Source organism: Panicum virgatum, chromosome 9N (genome assembly GCF_016808335.1).
Source record: "Panicum virgatum strain AP13 chromosome 9N, P.virgatum_v5, whole genome shotgun sequence".
In the NCBI taxonomy this organism is placed as follows: Eukaryota; Viridiplantae; Streptophyta; class Magnoliopsida; order Poales; family Poaceae; genus Panicum; species Panicum virgatum.
The window spans coordinates 47,642,836-47,666,310 of NC_053153.1; the positions used below are offsets into that span (position 1 = coordinate 47,642,836).

At 45.4% G+C, this 23,475-nt stretch overlaps 1 protein-coding gene, 1 long non-coding RNA gene and 1 pseudogene across 2 annotated transcripts; 2 read left to right on the plus strand and 1 right to left on the minus strand.

Annotated features, from left to right (window-relative positions):
* Positions 1–551: 551 nt before the first annotated feature.
* On the minus strand, positions 552–3,540 carry LOC120689542 (proline-rich protein 36-like). Its single transcript, XM_039971836.1, has one exon. The coding sequence runs from the start codon at positions 3,157–3,159 to the stop codon at positions 2,143–2,145; it is 1,017 nt and encodes a 338-aa protein (XP_039827770.1). The 5' UTR covers positions 3,160–3,540; the 3' UTR covers positions 552–2,142.
* A 148-nt stretch (positions 3,541–3,688) lies between these two features.
* LOC120689063 lies at positions 3,689–5,427 on the plus strand (annotated as a pseudogene).
* A 4,066-nt stretch (positions 5,428–9,493) lies between these two features.
* Positions 9,494–11,351, plus strand: LOC120687305. Its single transcript, XR_005680690.1, has 3 exons — positions 9,494–9,720; positions 10,432–10,782; positions 10,857–11,351. It is a non-coding gene; the product is annotated as an uncharacterized LOC120687305 (long non-coding RNA).
* Positions 11,352–23,475: the final 12,124 nt, after the last annotated feature.

A 23,475-nucleotide genomic window follows, 5' to 3' on the forward strand; every position in this document is an offset into this window, starting at 1 on the left:
AAAGTTGATACTTAATTCATAATACTGTTATATTTTTGTAACTTTGCTCCTAGTTGTTGGAAACTAAACTGAGGCATATGATTCTTTTAAAAAATATGGACAAAAATGAGTTTAAATTTTAGATTTTCCCAGGGAAATTCTTCAATAATGTTGTGAACTGGATTAACAACACTGCTTGCCCTGATATTCTGCTACTACCATCCTTGATCGACACAGTATTAGTTGTCCTCTAGTCCCTTAGAATATCACATGTTTGGAGCTAGTGGATTTCTGTTGTACATCAGCACTCGTGTCATAATGGATAAATGTGTTTCTTGACAAGCTTCACCTTTTGTATACATGTTAAAGATGAAAAGGTGATCACCCTGATAGAATTAGGAAAACTGAAAGAAGAATGTCTGCTACTCAGAAGGTGTCACGGCCCAATCTCCTCAGGGAGTAGCCGTGGTGGACTGGTGGCCGGGACGATGGATTCCGGCGGCGGCGAGAGTTGGACGCCGTCTTGCCGACCGGCATCGAGCGGGGAAGCAAGCGTGCAAGGAACAGAGGCGAGCAAGACGCCCGAAGATCTAATTGATCTTCAGCGTAACTGACATTACCATGAGTTCGTGGCTATATAGCCAAGTACATCACCCGAATACAGAATACACAAATACAAGTACGATTACATATTTGAATTGGAACATGGAAACTACCCTGCGACGTGTGTTGCGGTTCTGCAGTTGCTTAGCCACGACGCCTCCTCTGATAGACATTGCCCACCATAACATCTCTCCCGCCCTTCCGAAAAAGCTCGTCCTCGAGCTTGAATTCAGGATGTGCGGCACGAAACTGATCAATAGGTTCCCATGTCTTTAGAGTCGGGAAGGCCAGTCCACTGCACTAGACGTGCCAAACTCCACGGCGTAGCTGTGAACTGATGATGCGCTGAGGTTGTTGTAGTACACGACCATGTTGGAGTGGAGAGAGTAGTGGTGTGACCGCAGGAGTGCCATGAAAGGGTTTCAGCAGCCCAACATGGAAAACAGCATGAATGCATGCCCCTTTTGGTAGGCTTAATAATGCCTTGCTTGAGCATCAGTTCATCCTTGTGAAGATCAGGGGACATGTATGGCCGAACTGCTGCTGGTGATGGCTTGTCATCCTTGCTTAAGGAATGTAATGTACTAGTGGATGGAATGTCCCACCTTGTTGACCCAATCCCTTTCCAAAGAACACGCTTGCCGAAATGCCAAAATGCCATGCACAAATCATCAAAATCCCAGAGGATCGGCCCTAAAGTGCGAAGGAAATTTACCCCAAGCACCATGTCATAGCATTCCAAGGGAATGGTGTAGCAGTCAATCGTGAAGAATTCTTCGCCAATGCGTATAGCAACATCCTTAGCTAGGCCACGAGATGAAACTCGATCGCCATTGGCTACTATGACATTGACACCACGGCTGTTGATGAAGTTAAGACCAATATGCTGAGCTGTGGGACCGCTGATGAAGTTATGGGTGGATCCTGAATCGAGCAGTGCAGTAATTTGATGATTTCCCATGCGCACTTTAACTTGCATAGTGTCAGCTGTCCGAATGCCCGTGATAGCATGAAGAGAAATTAGTGGTGGCATGTCCGCTGCAGGTTGATCATCTTGACTGGTCTGGTCTTGTGCATCAAAATCAGACACTTCTAGGTAAAACAAACGTTGACATTTGTGACCCTGAACATAAGGTTCATCACAATTATAACATAATCCTTGCTTACGGCGTTCATCCATTTCTGTCGGGCTGAAGCGCCGAAGTGGCCTGGGAGGCACTGCTGCTGCTGGTGTTGACGTAGCTGGCATTGGCACTGGTATTGCTGTATTGGCTGCAGAGCTAGATAGGGAGGGCAGCGCAGGGCACTGCTGAAAACATGGTGTGCTGGTCTGGAAAGTAGCTGAATGTGTGGTACTGCAGCGCTCATATGCACGGGCTAGAAGCATAGCACGCTGCAAGTCTGCTGGTGCTTGGAGTTCAACATCTATGCGAATGGGATCCGGAAGACCGCCTGTAAACAATTGCACTTGCTGTTCAGGTGTCAAATATCCTGCGTGAGCCATTCTTGTTTGGAATGCTTCTTGATACTCTTGCACTAAACCCCGAAACTGAAGTCGAGCTAGATCAGATAAATGGTTGGTTCCAAAGGAGGCCCGAAGCGCTGCTGGCACAGTGTGCGAAATAGCGACCAACTGATAGCCTGAATGTCACCAGAGTCGCGTTCCAACATATAAAACCAATGCTGGGCCACTCCTTGCATATGGAATGAAGCAAGCCAAACTTTGTTGCTGTCGCGAGTACGCTGTGCTCTGAAGAAATGCTCACAGCGCTTCAACCAACCAAGGGGATCTTCCTTGCCATCATATGTTGGAAAGGACAGTTTATGGTAGCGAGGAACAGTAATGCCGCCATCGTGATCTTCAGCTGGGTCATGGTGGGCTATATGGTGGCTGGGGAGTTGTGGGATGGATGGAATTGGGGATGGGGATGGAGGGAATGGGATCTGGGTTATAGGAAAGGAGCGGCTTGCCGTGGATGTGTGGACGACGACGGAGGTGGTCGGCGGCGCTTGGGGCACGCCGCCGTAGCTCGCGGGTGCCGGCGCGGTCTGTGGGTGGGGAGATGGCGCAGACTGACTGAAGGGAGGTCCGGCGGAGTGGAGAGCGGAGGACGACAGCGCCCCTTGGAGGAGCGGCAGGGGCGGGACACTGAGCCCCAGGGTGGGGTACGGCGCGGCGGCAGGTGCTCCGGCGGCGGTTGACGGCCGATTCCCCACATCTGCGAGCCAAGAGGAGGTCAGATGCACCTGGCGTTGGAGGCCGTAGATAGCGGTTGTCGAAGGCAGCGGTTCCCCTGGTGGTGGCGCGGACGGACCAGGGCAGCGCTCCACATCGGCGAGGCGGGCGGCGAACTGGCCCATTTGTCGCTGGAGACCGTAAATCGCCGCGGTGAGGGTGTCGAGGGCGGCCGCCGGAACGGACGCCGCGGCGGACGAATCGGCATACGGCGGCGCGGAACTGGGCGGTCCCAGAGTGGAGGCGAGCGGAGGTGTGGTGCTGTAGGTTGCGAGCGGAACGGAGGTGGCGGGGATGGCGGCGGATGCAGCGGCGGCGGTGGATGCGAGGTGCCCAAACATCGTAGTAGCTGCTGATACCAGATTGTCACGGCCCAATCTCCTCAGGGAGTAGCCGTGGTGGACTGGTGGCCGGGACGATGGATTCCGGCGGCGGCGAGAGTTGGACGCCGTCTTGCCGACCGGCGTCGAGCGGGGAAGCAAGCGTGCAAGGAACAGAGGCGAGCAAGACGCCCGAAGATCTAATTGATCTTCAGCGTAACTGACATTACCATGAGTTCGTGGCTATATAGCCAAGTACATCACCCGAATACAGAATACACAAATACAAGTACGATTACATATTTGAATAGGAACATGGAAACTACCCTGCGACGTGTGTTGCGGTTCTGCAGTTGCTTAGCCACGACGCCTCCTCTGATAGACATTGCCCACCATAACAGAAGGGGTAACTATTTTCTGCAATGCCTTCTTAAGAAAGTATTTTCTGCAATAAGTAATGGTAATAGTTCCGATCATAATAAATCATTTTTTTTCTCTCTTAAAGGGGAAAGTTCCGTTTAGGGTATGTAGCGGTAAGTCTTTCTAGGGAATGAGGAGGTAAGTTTAATTCTAGGGAATAAAGGGGCAAGTTTTTGTAGCATGGTCACTTCATGATCATTGTAAAAAAAAAAACTTTGTTCATATGAGGGAGGGTCCTCAGAGAGTCACGTACTAACCAGATGATCGAATTTCGCTGATCTGTACTCCCCTTTAGTTTATATGAATCATTGAGCATGTCAGAAGTGTTTCTGTGTCTGGCTAGGTTTCTGGTAAAATCAGAAGCAAATATGTAAATATTTAATATACTTTTCTATGGGGTCCCAAAATACATTTAGTTGTAATAACTGTATTATCTTTTCTGCTCAGCAGTCTGCTGGGAGGATCATGATACTCGTGATTCATTGAAAGTCAGTCCTGGGCATGGTTCAAAAAAGGAAGCTGAAGAGGTCACGCAATTCACTTGGTGCGTGGTGTTGCCGCACCGGCTCAATCAGGTGCACCTGCTGCTGCCAGTCCCCTTGCTTCATATACTCCTAGCAGTGGCCCAGCAGGTGGCCTGGGAGGCCTATTTCCAGGTGTTGGTGCTCCAAGAAATGGCAGGCCATCAGGTTTATTTGGGGCAGGATTTCCAGAATTAGAGCAAGTTGAGCAACTTGATGAATATGCCAGCAATGCAAAATCTCATGAACAACCCAGATTTAATACGCAATATGACCATGAGCAACCCACAGTTGCGCGAGATCATGGATCGGAATCCAGATCTTGCCCATGTGCTCAATGACCCAAGTGTCCTCCGCCAAACTCTCGAAGCTGCTATAAACCCTGAAATCATGAGAGAGAAGATGCGGAACATGGACAGAGCTATGAGCAACATTGAATCTTCTCCCGAAGGGTTTAATATGCTCCGACGCATGTATGAAACTGTCCAGGAGCCATTCCTAAATGCAACAACAATGGGTGGGGAAGGCAACACAGCCTCAAACCCATTTGCAGCTCTTCTTGGCAATCAGGGGTCTAACCAACCTGGTCATCCGGCAACAAATGCTCCAATTCCTGGTTCTGAGTCAACAACAGGAACCCCTGCTCCAAATACTAATCCACTTCCAAATCCCTGGAGCACCAATGGTAGGTTTTGAATAATTCAGTTTTGGATGTCTGTTTTATTTGAGGATTTTTTTATTGATGTTGACATGTACTATATTTTGTTTGCCTACTAAAATCACCAGCTGGGGGTGCACAAGGAGCAGCACGGTCTGGTCCTACTAGCAATGCAAGAACTGGTGCCATTGGGAGCCTGGGAGGGTTGGGTTCACCAGATTTGAGTAGTTTGCTCTGTGGTCTTGCCGACAGTCAAAGATCTGGTGCTGCTGGTGGTCTAGGAGGGTTGGGATCAGCAGATCTTGGGAGCATGCTTGGTGGTTCGCCTGATGCTTCTTTTCTTAATCAGTTGCAAAACCCGCAATGACGCAGATGCAGATGCTTCTCAAAATTCTGCGCACCTGCAGGAGTCTCCCCGGCTTGCTGTTTTTTTGAGCCCAGAATTTGAAGGCGGTGCCTAGTCCGGAAAACAAAATATAAAAAAAAGTCAGCCAGCCATTAACTTTGCCATACATGGTCGTCGTCGTGTCTTTACATTGCTGTATTTGCAATTTGGATTGGTGTACATACATATCGGTCGGATGTTGCCCCATAGAATATGCCTGTAGTCTTTCCAACTGTTGATTCCTCATCTGTCTGATTCAACCGGTGGTTTTCAATGGAAAATGAGGTGATGCATTGCAGTGTTGATCACTGTGGCATCCGGATTTCAGGTATGTTATATACATGTCGATGCTGACATGTCAGCTATGGGTTTTGTGATGGCTGTAGAGTTATCCACGAGGAATTAGCAGTATTTGGGGTCTTGGGATAACATACTACCGAAGATACACGCTAATACAGTAGTTTCACCTAGAAACTTACTAGTTTCCGCAGCAACCTACTTGGAACTGATCCATTTGATCAGCTCCTTCCTAAGTACCTAAAGTTGCCTCGGGTCAACCTGTAAGCATCCGGCTATAGCAACTCCTACTCTTACAGCAACCTGCCAGCAGCCACACACAGTCCTCTTGCCAAGTGAATAACCAGACCATTCTCCAGCATGATTCCGGTAACTACATCAAAGATGCCCGGCATCGGCGCCTATGATGCCTCGACATTTCATATAGCAATTACTGGAAACCAAGCTATCATGAATGATGAATCATTCCACAAGCGGACGGAATTATCGGTGCAATATTTTACCCAGTGAGTATGCTGGGGTGTCATTTATAATTCCGCAGGAAAGACGATGACTAAATTATGTAGGTAGACAATATGAACCAATCTCAATGGAATATTTAAATACATAAATAGGAGTGAGATAAATATGGATGAAGGTAGTGTGAAACACAAGAAAACGCAGCTCTTAGCAAAAGTAAAAAGTGGCAGGGAGCTGGTAAACGTTAGTCAAGGTCTATCTAATGCTATTAAATATATTTATACAGCTTACCAGCACTATATGCTTTGCACAAGATATAGCTAGGTACTATCTAATTATTCATAATACACGGGAGAGCTGTGCAAATGGCTGACATATATGACTGTCTAGCCATCACAGACATTTATAACCCTCCTACCCCCTAACCGAACGTGGAGGATTACGATGGCACTAAACAGGGCTGTCATCACCTGCAGCTCTACAAACAGTCGAAAAGGGCGACATCCAGCAATACTTAACTAACCCAGACACCATGTCTACACTAGTAAGCGATACTCTAGTACCCCGCACGGAACCCCCACCCTTCGGATGGACAGACATCATACTAGAGCAAACATACGAATACTGGAGCATGTTAAAGTTAACTAGAACTAAATCTCTAACCAGACAAAGCATATAGTAATAAAGCAAACTAATTATGAAATCTATGTCTGACACCGCAGGGCATAAATCATGCAAATATAAATAACTATAAGATAAGTAAATTACACATGACCAAACATTATGAAAGAGAACTAGTAGCGAACCCATATCTATTCTCCGAAGTACGTCCGGCGACCTGACAACTACATCACCTAAACTCTACTAGCCTAGAACTACTCAAGTGAGAAATGGAGCTAGAGCTTCAACTTGTTCTTGTCCTCATTGTTACCGCTTCCCAATCATATTTATAGGGAGAGGAAAAGGGGTCTCTCGGCCTGGTTGCAGGACACCTGGCACCCCGAACCGACCAAAGGAAGGCTGTATGAAGCTTCCCCTGAAGGCTGGAGGTCGGTGGAGGCCGGGCCCACTCGGCCGACCATGGTGGTCGGCCGACTAGCAATTGGGCCCAACCACCTCCAGTCTTTTCTAGTGGCCTCCCACGTGTCCTCTTGTCAATTCTCCGCATGCCTAAACTTTTGGTACGTTGATTTGATGCTATATGTGAGCCCTTTGATCCATGTAAGCCTGAATCATGTACTCTGATTGGTCGACAATTTTTCTCGTGGATCACAAGGCCCAGGGGCGGAGCCTCGTGGAGGCGAAGCTGGGCTCCGGCCCCTGCTTTGTCTGTGAAATTTAGTGTGGTAGTTAACTTGTATAAGATGCGGCCTTGGTTTTAAAGGCAAGATTATTCATTCTATATCTACTACACTTTCTGCCGAGAGGCAAAGAGCAACGAACTCACTGTCGCATGGTATCTGGGCATGTTGGCACTACTCGTGGCGTTGATATCTCCTTGCCTTTGCAACTGGCCCCTCCTTATATTTTGTTCACGCTCCGCCACTGACAAGGCCCTCACACCTGCACTGTAGTTCTTTTTTCAACATTGTATAGTTTTTAGGAGCATAGTGGGTTTTTACTTTATTTTGGATAAAAATGCATATGAAATATTTAAGCTCTAAAGATTTTCTGATCAAGTTGACACTTGAAATTGGTCGCTAACAAGCGTCAACTGTAGCGGCAGGTCTTCGAGTACTTCCGAGCCGCCAAGTAGTTTCTTGGGCTTCGTGTGGATCACGTCCTCTGAGTACTTCAAGAGCTGTGCTAAGGATACGAGGTGCTCTTGCTCGAGTGGTTTTGAAATCTTCAAAGATCTTCATATATGGGGTGCGACGAATAATCGCACTCCATATAGAGTAGCCTCCGAGTCTATGGTTGAATTGAAGAATTCTGGCTGAGGATCAATTTTAAAGTCTTTTGACTTTTTCAAATTATTTTTGAAAATTTGAAAAAACATTTTCCCTTTTGCCACGTACCCAGCAGCCCCGAGCAGCCCCCGAGTCTTTTTCCCTAATTCCAGAGTTAGAAAAGAAGAGTCCAAGACGACGTGGCATGTCTGGGGTGGTAATCTATATATTCTATATAGATGCAACCCATTAAGTGTCATAATTGTATTTCTCTCAATCCTCGTGCTACCACATCATTAATCCACTAAGTGCCATGTTGCTATGTCATCAACCCACTAAGTGTCATAATTTCTATTTCTCTCAGTCATGTTTTTCAATATGTTGCGGTTCATCAAAAATATAAATAAAGAAGAAGCCCAACAGCCAATTTTTTTATTTATCAATTAAATATTACTCTACGCAACATACATATGTTAAATCCCCTCCATTTATTTTCTTTTATTATTGTCTCATGAACATTATTTTTATTTATCAATTAAATATTAGTTATCTAATATTAATAAATAAATCCACATTTTTTTCAAAAAGAAAAACAATCAGTCTCCTATGGTATTTCTGTCTTCTAAAATTGATACATCCCACTAGGAAACATTAACAAAAAGAAAAATAATTAGTCTCGTATGGTATTTCTGTCTTCTAAGATTGATGCATCCCACTAGAAAATATTAATTTATATTTCTCTCAATCCCCATCGAGCCACCAACAATGGAAGAAGCACTCCTTCATCCACCTTATTATGTCTCTTCATTTCTCTCATGTTTGTAACTTGATCATCCAAACTGTCATTTCCTTAAATCTCTCTATCTAACAATACACTACCACCACCACCCCTTCCACATCTCATGATCTGTAGAACCCAACGCTCTATATATTTTACTTAGTCAAAGCCATCGTAGCGTTACACACACTCTCGACTCCATTATTCCATTCGGTTCTGGTAGCTCCTTGCCTTCCCTCGCTGTTTTTCTACTCTTAAATTTTGTCTTGCATCACTGTGGCATGCATTAAGAGCACCGTGAAGGATTGTTCCAGATCTCTTCTCTTCAATGTTACACATTCATTCATTATGTTCTGATATTGACACTATGTTTGGTTTCTCCTTAATATTTTACTATTTGATACAACTATATTTGTACAACTATATTTCCAATTATCAACATTTCACACACAACTGCATTCCTTACATTTCATTTTAAAACAATATTTGCATAAATTTCGCTTAGCCAAAGAGTCGATACAAAGTCGAATCACTTTACAAAATGATGCAGATTTTTTCCATTTTCTCCTAAAATAAAATTAAAGCGATCTTACCATACCAATTACGATTCCTTTTTTTATCAGTTTCATCAACTTGAATTTTTTATATGTACTTCAATTTTAATATTTAATCATATCTTATACACAACCATACCATATATCACCAATGCTAAAATTGACTACAACTTCATATCTCCATCTTTTCAATACACTCAACTTCAACATTTTTGTCCACAAATCCCGCAGCATCGCGCGGGGTATTCAACTGTATGTTTTAGATTGCCCTTACCTGTTTCGGGATAGAATCCCTGAAGCGGTGACCTAATCCGTGTGGAAATAGGCAACAGACCGTTTGGTATTCCGTGTATTTACAAAATTGCCATTGGTTAGGTTTATATAAACTGGATCTGGTAACTTTCACTTTTTTACCTCACCGCCGCCATCGTCCTCCGCTCGTTTGCTCGCTTGCCTCTTTAGCCCGAGCCAAGAATCCTCCAGTTCCTCGACACCCGTAGCTCTCGAGCATCAAGAGCCCCGCGGAGATTGAAATGGAGAAGCCTCCAGATTCTGGTAGTGGCGAGAATTGGAAGCGTGAAGGGGAAAAATCGTCAGGAGGCGGAGCGCCGTGGCCGCGAGGTAAGTGTTCCTCTGACAATTTGGAAGTGATGGAGCGAAGATTTTTCCTGCAATCAGAGGGTGATTTTGCTGGTGGAGTGCCGAGGGGGAGGATTTTCTAGCTCCTAGGGATTCCGAGATTGTTTTGTTTACTTCTTTTCTGGAGCACGGCTTTTCAATGCCCGCAAGCTCATTTCTGGAAGGACTTCTTTACTATTGTAAGATTCAGATCCACCACTTGACCCCACAATCTGTCTTGCATATTTTAGTATTTGTGCATTTATGTGAGGCCTTTCTCAGGATCGAGCCACACTTCAAGTTCTTCCTGAGCCTTTACACCCTAATTCCACTGCCCTTTTCCGATAGGATGGGCAGAGTAGGGTGTGCACACTTGGAGCTATGGCCTAGAGTAGTCGGAAAGTGTTTGGACTGGCCTCTGATTTATGTGAAACTAGACTGGCAAAACGACTGGGTTTACGTTAGTAATTCTTCATCTAGCCTTCCCAACTTTGATGTTAAACCGCCAGAATGGCTCCGTGGATGGTATAGGGATTTCACAGCTAGATGTAAGGATCAGGTTGCGGAGTTAATGGAGCGCATAGTCCGCCTTCAGAAGATGCGAGTGACTGCTGCCTCTGTAGTTCTCAACTTTGTTCAGCGCAGTACTGCAACAGCGTAGAAATTTTGGCTTTCAGTATCAAGGTACTGAAGACGTTGACCGGTTGTCTGCAGAGCTGGTGCAGCGTGCGGAAGGGTTGAGGGTGATCCAGAGCATATTCCCTGATCAGCTCAGCGTCCCATGCGTGCCCACTATTTTTTGGGCATCGAACCTTCCTCCTGAGGTAAAATAGTTACTCGAGTGGTTCTTCACTCTAATCTTGCTTCCAAACAGGCGGATGTGGGGGTATACAAGAGTGATCCCCCAATACCAGGCTCGACAGCAATAGAAGGCCAGAATGTTTTCCACTAGCCTCCGATTATCAAGGAGGTCGACGCCCCAGAAGTCTAGGAGGACTCCTTGACCTCGTTGGGCGACTCATCCGCGGGTGAGGCTCCTCAGCAATAGGAAGGAGATGATCAAGGGTGAGACTATCATGTTCCACAGTGTGATTGTGTTTAATCACGAGAGGAATCTGACTAACTTCTTTGCATTGTAGGTCTCCCGCTGCTTCTGGTGCTCTAGGAGCGGATTTGGACCGAGGGGCGAAGGGTGGCATGGATACTATGAGTGCCCCTGCCCCTACCCCAGTTGTGGCATCCCTTGGTGTTGCTGCTTCGAGTCCTGCGACCCCCCACCACTATCATCGGCACGGTGCACAGGGGATTGCCGGTTCCAAAGAAGTTAATCGCCAAGTGGGCTAAAATATTAGTATCTCATGACACAGAATTGCGCCAAACACATCTGAATGCGCTAGAACACGAGACGATCGTCAAAATGATCAACACAGCAAAAACCCTGGGCGGACAGGTCTGACCGGTTTCGCCGACCGGTCTGACCGGTGTAGGCAGGGAACTCGTAAAGACCTAAAACAGCGAGCTCGGGAGGGACCCCGTCGGAGCTCGTGATCATAGGGTGGCTCTGAGGTCGGCAGGCTACTCAGAACGTCTTCAAACGCCGTCGAGACGAAGGAAGAAAGCAATCTAGGGTTGGAAAAGGCTAGGGTTTGAGAGATAAAAGTAATGCGATTTTTGTATTGATTCGATCGGGAATAACCTCAATCGGCCTTGGCCTTTATATTTATAGGCCGGGGATGACGTACTCCTTCACGAGTAGGATTATATGAGGAGTCTTTACAAAAACCCTAATTCTACTCGGACTGTATAGACCGGTCGACCTTAGCAGATGCCAAATTTGGCTGTCAACATATGTCCCCCTACTTTTTGGTGAGTTTCACAAGTCAAAAAATAAGAACTATCCTGATGTACATGTTTTACACAGAGCATACAAGTCTAAAAATAAAACTAAGGGCAATATACAATACCGGCCGTCTTCGTCTTCACGCACTTTGCCATACGCTAGGATAGAATTTCTTCAAGTATCTCCCATTGATAGCCCTGGATAGACGTTCACATTGCACCGTCTCCACCATATACGAATTTCCGGAGATAACTTTGATAATCTTGTACGGACCCTCCCAACTTGGCGATCATTTGCCAAACTTATTGCTTTTCATCCCAAGAGGCAAAATTGTCTTCCAAACCAGATCCCCAACCTTAAAAGATTTAAGTTTTACTTTTTTTGTTGTAAGCTCTAGCCACCCGAAGCTTGTCTTTCTCAATCTCCATCAAAGCCTTCAAAAGCTTGTCGGTCACCTCATCAATATTATCCATCATCAAATCATGGTAATCAACAGCGGAGAGGTCATTTTGCTTTGCCAACCTATATGCGTCCAGATTTACCTCAACGGGTAAAACAACCTCTTGACCATACACAAGCTCAAAAGGAGTAATCTTAGTAGCACCATATCTAGATATACGATGATCCCACAATGATTCGGATAACACTTCATGCCACCTCTTAGTATTTTCTTCTATCTTCTTCTTGACAAGTTTGATCAAAATCTTATTACTAGACTCGGCCTGCCCATTGGCCTGAGCATAGTATGGAGATGAATTGAGCAACTTAATCTTATAAGATTCGGCAAAGACACGCACCTCTTTTGATATAAATGAAGAACCTTGATCCATTGTCAAAGTTTGTGGAATGCCGAATCTATGAATAATATGCTCAGTAATAAACTCAATTACCTCCCTATGTGTCATATTCTTCAAAGGAACTGCTTCGGTCCACTTAGTAAAATAATCTGTAGCAACTAACACGAAGCGATGCCCCTTTGAAGATGGAGGATTAATTTGTCCAATAAAATCCAACCCCCAACCTCGGAACGGCCATGGTTTAATAATAGGATGCATCAACGCAGCATGCACCAATTGCAAATCACCAAATCGCTGACATTCTTCACACCCTTTAAAGTATCTAAAACAATCGGATAGCATGGTGGGCCAATAGAAACCGGCTCTTCTGAGTAACCACTTCATCTTGGGAGCCGATTGATGAGTACCACAAATACCTTCATGAACCTCACCCATAGCAACCCGAGCCTGATCCGAGTCTAAACATTTGAGAAGAAAATCTTCGGCAGTTCGACGATAAAGCTCATCGTTAAAACATACTTGAAAGCCAAACGCCGAATATTTCTCTCCACACCCCGGCCAGGATCTCTCAAATATGACATAAGAGGGACCCTCCAATCCTGGGCTTCGGCCGAGATAATTGAATCATCATTTTTGGCCGAACCAAAACTATCAGCAGCATCACCGGTCAGACCGTTCTCTGGACCGGTCAGACCGGTCTGGGCGGTCAGACCGGTCTTGCTGACCGGTCGGACCGGTGTGTCCAGAACCAGAAATTTGGATTTCGTTTGCATCGGCTTGCGAATGTTGAAATATTTTTTTGTAATATTATACCCAGATGCTTGCTGAGCCAGAGTATTTGCCTTTCCATTCTCTTCCCTCGGTATATGTTTAATAATAAATTCATCGAAGGAGGAAATAATATCAAGGCATTTATCAAGATATGCATTTAGAGAACTATTATAACATCGGCATACCTTGGATACTTGCTGCATCACTAGAAGAGAATCTCCAAAGGCTTCAACATATTTCACACCCATGGATTTCAAGAATTCTAAGCCAAATAGAAGCGCTTCATACTCAGCTTGGTTATTTGTGCATTCTTCTTCCAATCGGTTTGAAAACTAAAAACGGCACCATTCGGAGAAATAAGAACAACACCAATCCCTTGACCATCATCACAAACCGATCCATCAAAGTACAACTTCCTTGGTGTGCAAGTAATATAGCCGACTTCTAGATCATGCTTGTCATTAATCCGATGCTCAATAATAAAATCCGCTACAATTTGGCCTCTCATAGATTTTAAAGGTTCACAAGCCAAATCATATTCAACCAAAGCATAAGCCCACTTGCCGATTCTACCACTCAAAATCGGTTTTTGTAACATATGTTTGATCACATCGGTTTGACACACTACTATGCAAATACTAGATAGTAGATAATGCCTTAATTTGGTACAAGCATAATAAAGAGACAAACACAACTTCTCAATAAATGTATACCTCATCTCCGCATCAATAAGTCGTCGGCTTAGATATGTAATGATATACTCCTTCTCTTCGGTTTCTTGAGTTAAAACAACCCCAATAACCTTGTCTTCAGCAGCCACATAAAGTCTGAAAGGTACTCCTCTCCTAGGTGCTTTGAGTACGGGTGGCGAAGATAAATAAATCTTGATCTTCTCAAACGCTTCTTGCTGTTTTGCCCCCCAAGTAAATTCGGTTTCATTTTTTAACCGAAGAATAGGAGTAAAAGCATCAATCTTCCCGGACAAGTTGGATATAAACCTTCTCAAGAAATTTACCTTGCCCAAGAACTTCTGTAAATCCTTCTTGCATGTAGGGGCTTCAACCTTCCTCATGGCTTCAATTCTTTTAGGATCAACCTCTATTTCCTTCTCATGAATAATGAAGGCAATAAACTTTCCAGCCGATACACCAAAAGCACATTTGAGTGGATTCATTTTCAAACCATACCGGCGCATCCTCTCAAGAAGTCTCAAATCGGCTAAATGATGATCCAAACCGGCCGATTTAATGACAATATCATCAATGTACACCTCCAAAATAACACCAAGCAAATCATGGAAGATTAAATTCATAGCTCTTTGATAAGTAGCACCTGCATTTTTCAAACCAAAAGTCATAACAACCCACTCAAACAACCCGACAAATCCTGGACATCTAAATGCCATTTTAGATATATCTTCTTCGGCCATAAATATTTGATTGTAACCGGCATTACCATCAAGAAAACTAATGACACGATGTCCGGAAGCCTCATTGATCAACATATCGGCCATAGGCATAGGATATTAATCCTTAGGAGTAGCTTTATTAAGATCTCTAAAATCAATGCACACTCTAATTTTCCCCGAATCCTTTTTCTCGACGGGCACAATATTAGAGATCCAATCAGCATAACGACAAGACCGAATAAATCCAGCATTAAGTAAATGATTAATTTCAGTTTTAACTCGATCATAAATAATAGGATTGAAACGCCTAACCGGTTGTTTATAAGGTCTAAAACCGGCTTTAATCGGTAAATGATGCTCAACAAGATCACGAATTAAACCGGGCATTTCATGATACTCCCAAGCAAAGCAATCAACGTATTCCTTCAATAAACTAACCAAATCGGCTTTATATTCAGCCGATAAAATTTTGTTTACAAAGGTCGGCCTAGGAATAGTTCCATCACCAATGTCTATCTTTTCTAAAGGATCGGCCGATGTAAACCCTTGACCCAGTTTGTCTAGATCACCAGATTCTTCAATGGCTTCACACATATCGTTCGTACGCGCCCGATATTGATCTAGCCTCTGCTGCAGCCATTCTGCGTTAGACCGGTCTGACCGGTCGGGGTATCCGGTCTGACCGGTCGGCCCTGTGCGCCGAACGGGACATGACCGGTCTGACTGGTCGGCACGAGCGGTCTGACCGGTCTCTTCTGGAGCCTCTGTTGTACTCATCTGATTTACATTAAATGATTCAGCCGATTATTCATCGGCTTTAGTACAGCAGAAATAAAACCATCTTTAGTGCAACTGATCAAATCATAATCGGACAGATCCATGCCCGATAAACACTTGACATTATCGTGTGCACCAATAGAATCCGAATCGGCCAAAGCAACAAAGGATGAAGTGTCCCCTTGGACAATCTCGACCTCATCGCCGATCCACTAAACAAGAAACTGATGCAAGGTAGAAGGAACACACTGATTTGCATGAATTCAATCCCTCCCAAGAATCAAATTGTAGTTACCTTGCACCTCCGAGACGAAGAAAGCCGTAGCAAGCGTCTTGCTCCCAATAGTGAGCTCCATGGAAGCAACTCCCTTGGCGCTAAGGGGCTCGCTCCCTCCAACACCACTGACCGTCATGTTTGTCTTGATCAAGTCCTCGTCTTGGCCACCGAGCTTCTTGTACAGCGAGTAGGGCATAAGATTTACAATAGCCCCACCATCCACTAGCATGCGAGTCACCGGCTTCCCGTTGATGTGTCCCCTCATGTAAAGAGCCTTGAGGTGCTTGTCCTTCTCGCTTGGCTTCTGGAACACAGCTTCACGGGGCCCAAACTGAAGATGAGCCAAATCTTCCTCCGGGACCACGAAGTAATCTGAAGATAAGTGCACCACATTGATCTCCAAGTTGGTGTGCTCCGGAGACGCTTCATAATCTACCAATTCCTCGTCTTCTGCGGTTGGAGGAACTGCTGGGGCTTCATCTACAGAAGAAACTGAAACGGGCGGTGCCGATTCGGCTGCCGGCTCTGCAGTAAGCTCAACCGGTCTGACCAGTTGGTCATAGCGGTCTGATCGGTCTGACCGGTCGGCTGCGGCGGTCCGACTGGTCTGGCTGGCTGATCAGCTGTCTTGACCTTCCAAACCTTGCTCTGAGGGAACATGGGCCTGTATTGTTGAAGTTCTCATCCCTCATCTTCTCTTTCTCTTGCTCCTTCTTTTCCTTGTTACGAAGGCGCTGCAACTTCCTCTTCTGTGTATGAGTTAAACTCGAAGGGCACCACCTAGGCTGATGGTACTTATCTGCTACGCTCTTACTACTACCGGCCTCATGATCATTGGCCATGACCGGCTTTTGTGAAGGAACCTCAACCGATTTCTCTATGTCCATCGGCTTTTTGCCCGTATTCTTTATGGGCACCTTGATTTCACCGATTTGAACAACATCGGTTTTAGGCTTCTCTGGATCAGCAATAGGCTTCTGCTCCTCTTTCTTTTCCCTGATGCGATACTCAAATCTTGGAGCAGGAACCTGGCCCGGCCTCTGGTGAGACCGGTCTGACCGGTCAGAGGTGACCGGTCTGACCGGTGCAGCCTGCTGCACTGGACCAGATTGTCGTGGTCCCAATCGGTCGTGCACGGGCACCCTGGAGCTTTCCCCTTGATAATGTGGAGGATAAGGCATCGGAAAACACTGCATCCATATCCCTTCATGCTCCTATACCGGATTTGTTGCACTTGACGCCGGTGGCACCCATGGCATGGTAGCATACATCTGGGGAGGATACAATGTGACAACATCACCCCTGCGCCTGCTGGATTCCCTCCTTGGGGACACTGGACGATCTTGACGCGGTGGTGATCGCGGTCTCTTTTTTAGCGGCCGATCGTTTTGAACGGCCTTTGTATACTTGTTCAACAACTGGTTGAAGGTGGGCTTCTGATTAGCAGTTCTTCCCTGCACCTTCACCTCATTGGTCTTCCAAGTACCCACTTCCGGATGGTTTGGCTTGAAAGTCCGGGGACGGTCACCAGAGTGGTCTGACCGGCTGGAGGAACCGGTCTGATCGGTCGGAGACACCGGTCTGACCGGTCGTGCCTGATCAGCAGACCGATTTTCTGGTGGAGAGCTTCCTTGCCCCCCGAGTCTGGGATTTCTGACAATGATCTTCAGAGTATCCTTTCCATCATCAGTCTTCTCTTTGGTAACTTCCCGGGCAAGGATCTTGTCACTTGTATTTATCGGTCTTGGATCACCGATGACAACATGCTTCCCCTTATCTCCTTCGGCTTGTTCCGGCCGAATGAGCACCTTTGGATTGTTCAATTCCAGCGTATGAACAGGGAAATGATTCTTGTCAATTTGCATCTCAGAAAGTACCAATCGTCCTTCATTAATGGCCGATTGTACCTGTCGACGAAAAACATTACAATCATTAGTAGTATGAGATGTTGAGTTATGCCACTTACAATATGCATGTCGTTTAAGTTCGTCGGGAGATGGAATAGCATGTGACAATCGGATATTACCATTCTTAAGCAATTCATCAAAAATCTGATCACATTTAGAAACATCAAAAGTAAATTTCAGCTCCTCTTGCCGATTCTTTTGAATCGGCTTGAGAGACGGAACTGAACCGGGTTTGGCCTTTGATGGCCAAACAAACTCAGCAGCATATACTTCCTTGCTATCATCGTCCGAACTATCCGAATCATGATCAAGAATATGTGTGTTGAACCGATGAGGCTTGAAAGTATCTTTGGCATTTTTAAGTTTAAACTCTAAACCCATGACTTTGACTTGCAAGAAATTCACAGTATGATATTCAAAGCCCTCGAGTTTCTCTTTCAAATAAGAACGTAAACCATTAAATGCCAAATCCGCCAAATCTTTTTCAGAAATCGTCAAACGAAAACACCGATTTTTAATTTCTTTAATTTTTTTGAAATAATCTGAAGAAGATTCATCACGTCCTTGCTTAATCGATGTTAAGTCCAATAATTTTGCTTCAGTTTCCCCACTAAAGAAGTGATCATGAAACTTATGCTCCAACTGAGCCCAATTGCGAATAGAATTAGGAGCAAGCGAAGAAAACCAAGAGAAAGCCGTTCCAGTCAAAGATAAAGAAAATAAACGCACGCGCAAAGCATCATTGAAACCGGCCTCTCCTAATTGCAAGACATATTGACTAACGTGTTCCCAGGTTGTACGAGAATCATCACCATTAAATTTAGTAAACTCAGGAATACGCCAACCAGCAGGAAAAGGAGTAAAATCAAACTCAGCGGGATAAGGTTTTTGATATAAACGTGTAGTACCCATATCCACCCCAAGCTTAATTTTAATCGCATTTGCCAGATCCTCTTTGAACTTAAGGAAATCGGCCTGATAGTGCTGGCTGGTATAAAACTCAGAAAAACGATGCGCATTAGAATTTCCATGCGCCATCGTCTGTAAAGAAGTTGGGATCGGTCCTTGGTTAGGTCCAGATCTTCGTGGCCCTCCCGCTATAGTAGTAGTGTGAGGTGGTGTATACAGTGACAATTCATTAGTTCGGCTAGGGGCAGCCGAACCTGGAATTGTCTCGAGAGGCATCGGCGACGGTACTGAGTAACCGGTCTGACCGGTTTGATAACCGATCTGACTGGTCGGACCGGTTTGACCGGTCTGTGGGACCGGTCTGGCAGGTGCAGTGTGCACGGTCGACGGTGGCGGGGTTTGCCCTGAGAATGAGTTCGGCGGCATACCATAGAGTGGTTCAGATGTGAACTCAGGGGTAGCCGAACTCGGATATGATGAGTTAGGATCTGTAATGGGTTGTTTACCTTTAAGTGCATCAACATCACTACTCAATTTAATCAAAATATCACCAGCGGCAGCTTGTGCGGCAACAATCTTTTGATCCATTATGGATGATATTCTATCTAACATATCAGAGGGAAAAAGGCTTACATTGGGGATCTCTACAATCTTATCCTTGCTAAGCTTGAGAGACGGAAGCACGAACTCCTCCACCCTCTTGACGAGGCCACCACGATACTTCTTGAAGCCCTTCAAGAATTGTGCCTTGACGTGCTCCTCCACAAGAAGGTAGGCCTTGCGCTCCTATTCGGTGAGCTCCTCCATTGTAGCCGTGATGATGTTTTCCTTGTCGATCTCTGAAGAGCCCATCTTCTGAAAGGAGTAGATTAGATCGGTTTTAAAACCAGATTAATCTGTCCCCAGTAGAGTCGCCAAAAAGTGTGTTGATACAGAATTGCGCCAAACACACCTGAATGCGCTAGAACGCGCGACGATCGTCAAAACGATCAACACAGCGAAAACCTTGGGCGGACCGGTCTGACCGGTTTCGTCGACCGGTCTGACCGGTGTAGGCAGGGAACTTGCGAAGACCTAGAACAGCGAGCTCGGGAGGGACCCCGTCGGAGCACGTGATCGTAGGGTTGCTCTGAGGTCGGCAGGCCACTCAGAACGTCTTCAAACGCCGTCGAGACGAAGGAAGAAAGCAATCTAGGGTTGGAAAAGGCTAGGGTTTGAGAGATAAAAGTAATGCGATTTTTGTATTGATTCGATTGGGAATAACCTTAATCGGCTTTAGCCTTTATATTTATAGGTCAGAGAAAACGTACCCCTTCACGAGTAGGATTACAGGAGGACTCTTTACAAAAACCCTAATTCTACTCGGACTGTACAGACCAGACCGGTCTGACCGGTCGGCCCAACCGGTCAGACCGGTCGACCTCAGCAGATGCCAAATTTGGCTGTCAACAGTATCTTACTTCACAAAGTAGTCGATTGTACTTTTCCCACACTTTTTTCCTGACTCTTAACTTTTGTAGTGGTGGTGCTGATTTGAACCTTCCACCATTGCGGCCGGTGGCTCCTTCGTCGAGTGCTTCTGCGGAAGGCCGTGTGGGTGATGTTCCGAAGTCGCCCGTGTCATTTGTTGGAATGACTGCTCCGGCTAGTACCCCTTCTCCTGCTCCGACTGACACAATCGCGTCAGCTGAAGAGGAAACCTGGGGTGGAGTGCCAGCGTCGGTGGTAGAGCAGTTCGCCGATCAGGCACAGCGACGCCGGAGGCGAGCCCCATCGAGGAAGAACCTCCCGGGTCAGTTCACCCTGAGATCTCTGCTTTCCAAGGCGTAGCAGCATCGCTGATGGAGCCAGTCAAAGCTGAAACCCCAAGGACGGTGTTGGCGCTCCTTAAGTACCCATTTTATTATACAATTAGGAGTTGTTTTGGTAAATTCTTCGGGATGATTCATGTACTAACCCGCCACTTGTTACCCAAACTTGACCGTTTTCAATTTTGTCCTGGATTTTGGAGCATGTTGCATTTTGACAGGAAATTGGACATTTTCGGAGATGTTTTGACGCATGGTTACAACTGGGCTAAGATGAGGAATAAGAAGAAGAGGCCACACGCGAAAGATGGGACCGAAAGGGGCCAGAAAGGGCCCAGGCCGGCCGGCCTGGAGCCCTTGGGCCGGCCGGCCTAGCCCATTTCGGAGCCCAATCGGTCTCAGTTTTCTTCAGCACGAAGTATGCGTCAACCCTAATCTATGTTTTACCAAAACCACCGATCATATCTGCCTATAAATACCCCGAAGCTGCCGTCAAAGAGGAGGAGCACGCAGATCCAAAGAGGAGAGAAGGGAGGAAGACGACCCCTCCGGAGGTGACAGCGGCAAGAAGAAGAAGATGGACGACGATGAGCCCGAGGACGACAGCCCCAACCGCAGCGGGCATCACTCCGGGTGCTGTTTCAAGTGCCGCAATGAAATCGCGGATCTCCGCGCCACCATCGATCAACTCCGGGTGCTGTTTGCGAGTAAGGCATGATTTGGAGGACTTTACTTTCATAAAAATAAAACCCCTACAAGCATAAGGTTGATCAAGTTCTTGACAAGTCGAGAGTAAAAATCATATCATCCAAAAGCTTTATTCGTTCCACCATAAGTATTGGATGTACATTGAGTTGAGTTAGGATTTCTTTCTCTTGGGAGTTTTAATTTCGAGCAATGATCATGTCCGTATTTTTCATCTCTGAATTGCTAGCCACGTCAATATTCGGTAATGAGAATTCCTCATTGGAATAACTCATGAAATCTACCGGATTCCAAAACCGGAACCTGAGATTATCTTGTTTATTATCCTCTTCCTTGACCACAACCCAATTGTGAGGATACGTTCTGTTTCTGCGCATGATTTGTATAAAACATAATTTTGAGATGAAGAAAGGAAGGAGTATTCGAAAGATGGACCGAATCCGACCTGGGAAAGCCCCAGGCCGGCCGGCCTACACCCCTTGGGCCGGCCGGCCTAGGCCTCTCTGGTCTCGGTTCGGGCTCTAAAAATTTAGGGAGACACTTTGGAGATTTGGCTATCTATGTTTTATAGAAAGTGTTCTATGAAAAGGTTTGGAACAGAGAGAGAAAAAATTCGGGAGAGAAAAAAAAGAAAGAAAAAAAATGTATGAGAAGAAAAGAAAAGAATAAATGAAGGGATTCTATGGTTAGAGAAGTGCAAAGAGATATCACCTTGTTGTTTGAGAACAAAATCCTCAATTCCAACCATGTGTAATCCGACAACGAGGACGATACTTGTGCCTTGAAGTCAATCTTTTTGTATGCCTTTGCACATGTCCACCATTCTAAATCTTCTTACCCTTGAACCCTTTACATTATGGAGAAACTCTCATGATCATTGGCTCGGAAGGTAAGCAATCATTAGAAGGTTTTCTTAATTTAACAATATATGTATATACTTTGCTAAGCCTCACCTATAGCCCTACTTTATACTTGAGAGACTTTTGGGAGATGAGAGTTTGCAAATAATAATAGGATAGCCACTTTTATCGAGAGACATGAAAGGACTTGTGCAAGAATTTTTGGTCTAACCTTTGTTGCAGGGTATTTTGTTTCTTAATAAAAAAAAGAGAGAAAAACCTCCAAGGATGGCAAGAAAAGCAAGTGTTGTCGATATTCGAGTTGCCGGCTAAAGGTAAGAGTTGTGGAGTAATATTGGATGAGTTTTTAAACGCCCATGATATGATTATCCTCGCTGCTCCTCTGACCTTTGTTTGAAGAAATATTGTTAGACTTGTTTGCATAAGTGAATTTTGCAGTTCGAGAACTCTTGAGCAAACCTTGGAAGGATTTGATGATTTGATTTGCTCGAGGACGAGCAAAAGCTAAGCATGGGGGGAATGTTGGCGCTCCTTAAGTACCCATTTTATTATACAATTAGGAGTTGTTTTGGTAAATTCTTCAGGATGATTCATGTACTAACCTGCCACTTGGCACCCGAACTTGACCGTTTTCGATTTTGTCCTGGATTTTGGAGCATGTTGCATTTTGACAGGAAATTGGACATTTTCGGAGATGTTTTGACGCATGGTTACAACTGGGCTAAGATGAGGAATAAGAAGAAGAGGCCACACGCGAAAGATGGGACTGAAAGGGGCCAGAAAGGGCCCAGGCCGGCCGGCCTAGCCCATTTCGGAGCCCAACCGGTCTCAGTTTTCTTCAGCACGAAGTATGCGTCAACCCTAATCTATGTTTTACCAAAACCACCGACCATATCTGCCTATAAATACCCCGAAGCCGCCGTCAAAGAGGAGGAGCACGCAGATCGCAGAGGGAGAGCATCCAGAGATATATTCGAGTTAGACACAAGAGAAAGGCGACACCGGAGGCCTCATCATCCCTCAGCGCCGCTGCAAGTTGGAGGACAGCAAGGGATCCATCCCTTGCCGGAGATTTCACCACCATGATCGACTACGCTTCGCTTAGCTTCATGGGGTAAAGTCCTCATTTGTTCATGGGGTTGTAAGAGAGATCTTGAGTTGTAATTGCCGAATCCTTTATGAGATTGATCTATCACGATTCTTGTTGATGATGCTTTGATGCTTAATAGTTCGCGACTTGGCTTTGGGTTTGCTTTGCTTTTGCATGGTTTACTTAGATTACATCAACTATCGTGTTCTTGTTGATTCGTTACCGATTATCCTCGTGTAGTGACAGTATGCGGGAGGGAAATGTTTTGATCTTGGAACACACCTTTGGTAGATTAGATCCGTTCTTCGTTGCTTGGCGATTACATCTCTAGTGATCCTAGACCCTATGGACAAATGCTCTTCATATCTTGTGCACACACCTACCATTGCTCACTAGTCTAGATTAGATTAGATTGGTTAGATTAGATCTATTTCACACTCATACACTCAATATAGTTCTTTTACCAACATCATTAGTGCTTAGTTAAGCATAGTAATACACTTGTTCCGTGGATTGATAAAACTTGGGGGAATACTCTAAGGGAAAAGCTACACGATCCATGCACTTGCGGTACGTAAATTGGCGCTTTAAGAAGCGTCAACAGACGGC

Excerpts from the sequence above, each read along its gene's own strand:
- LOC120689542 (XM_039971836.1), bottom strand. The coding sequence starts at position 3,159 with ATGTTTGGGCACCTCGCATCCACCGCCGCCGCTGCATCCGCCGCCATC.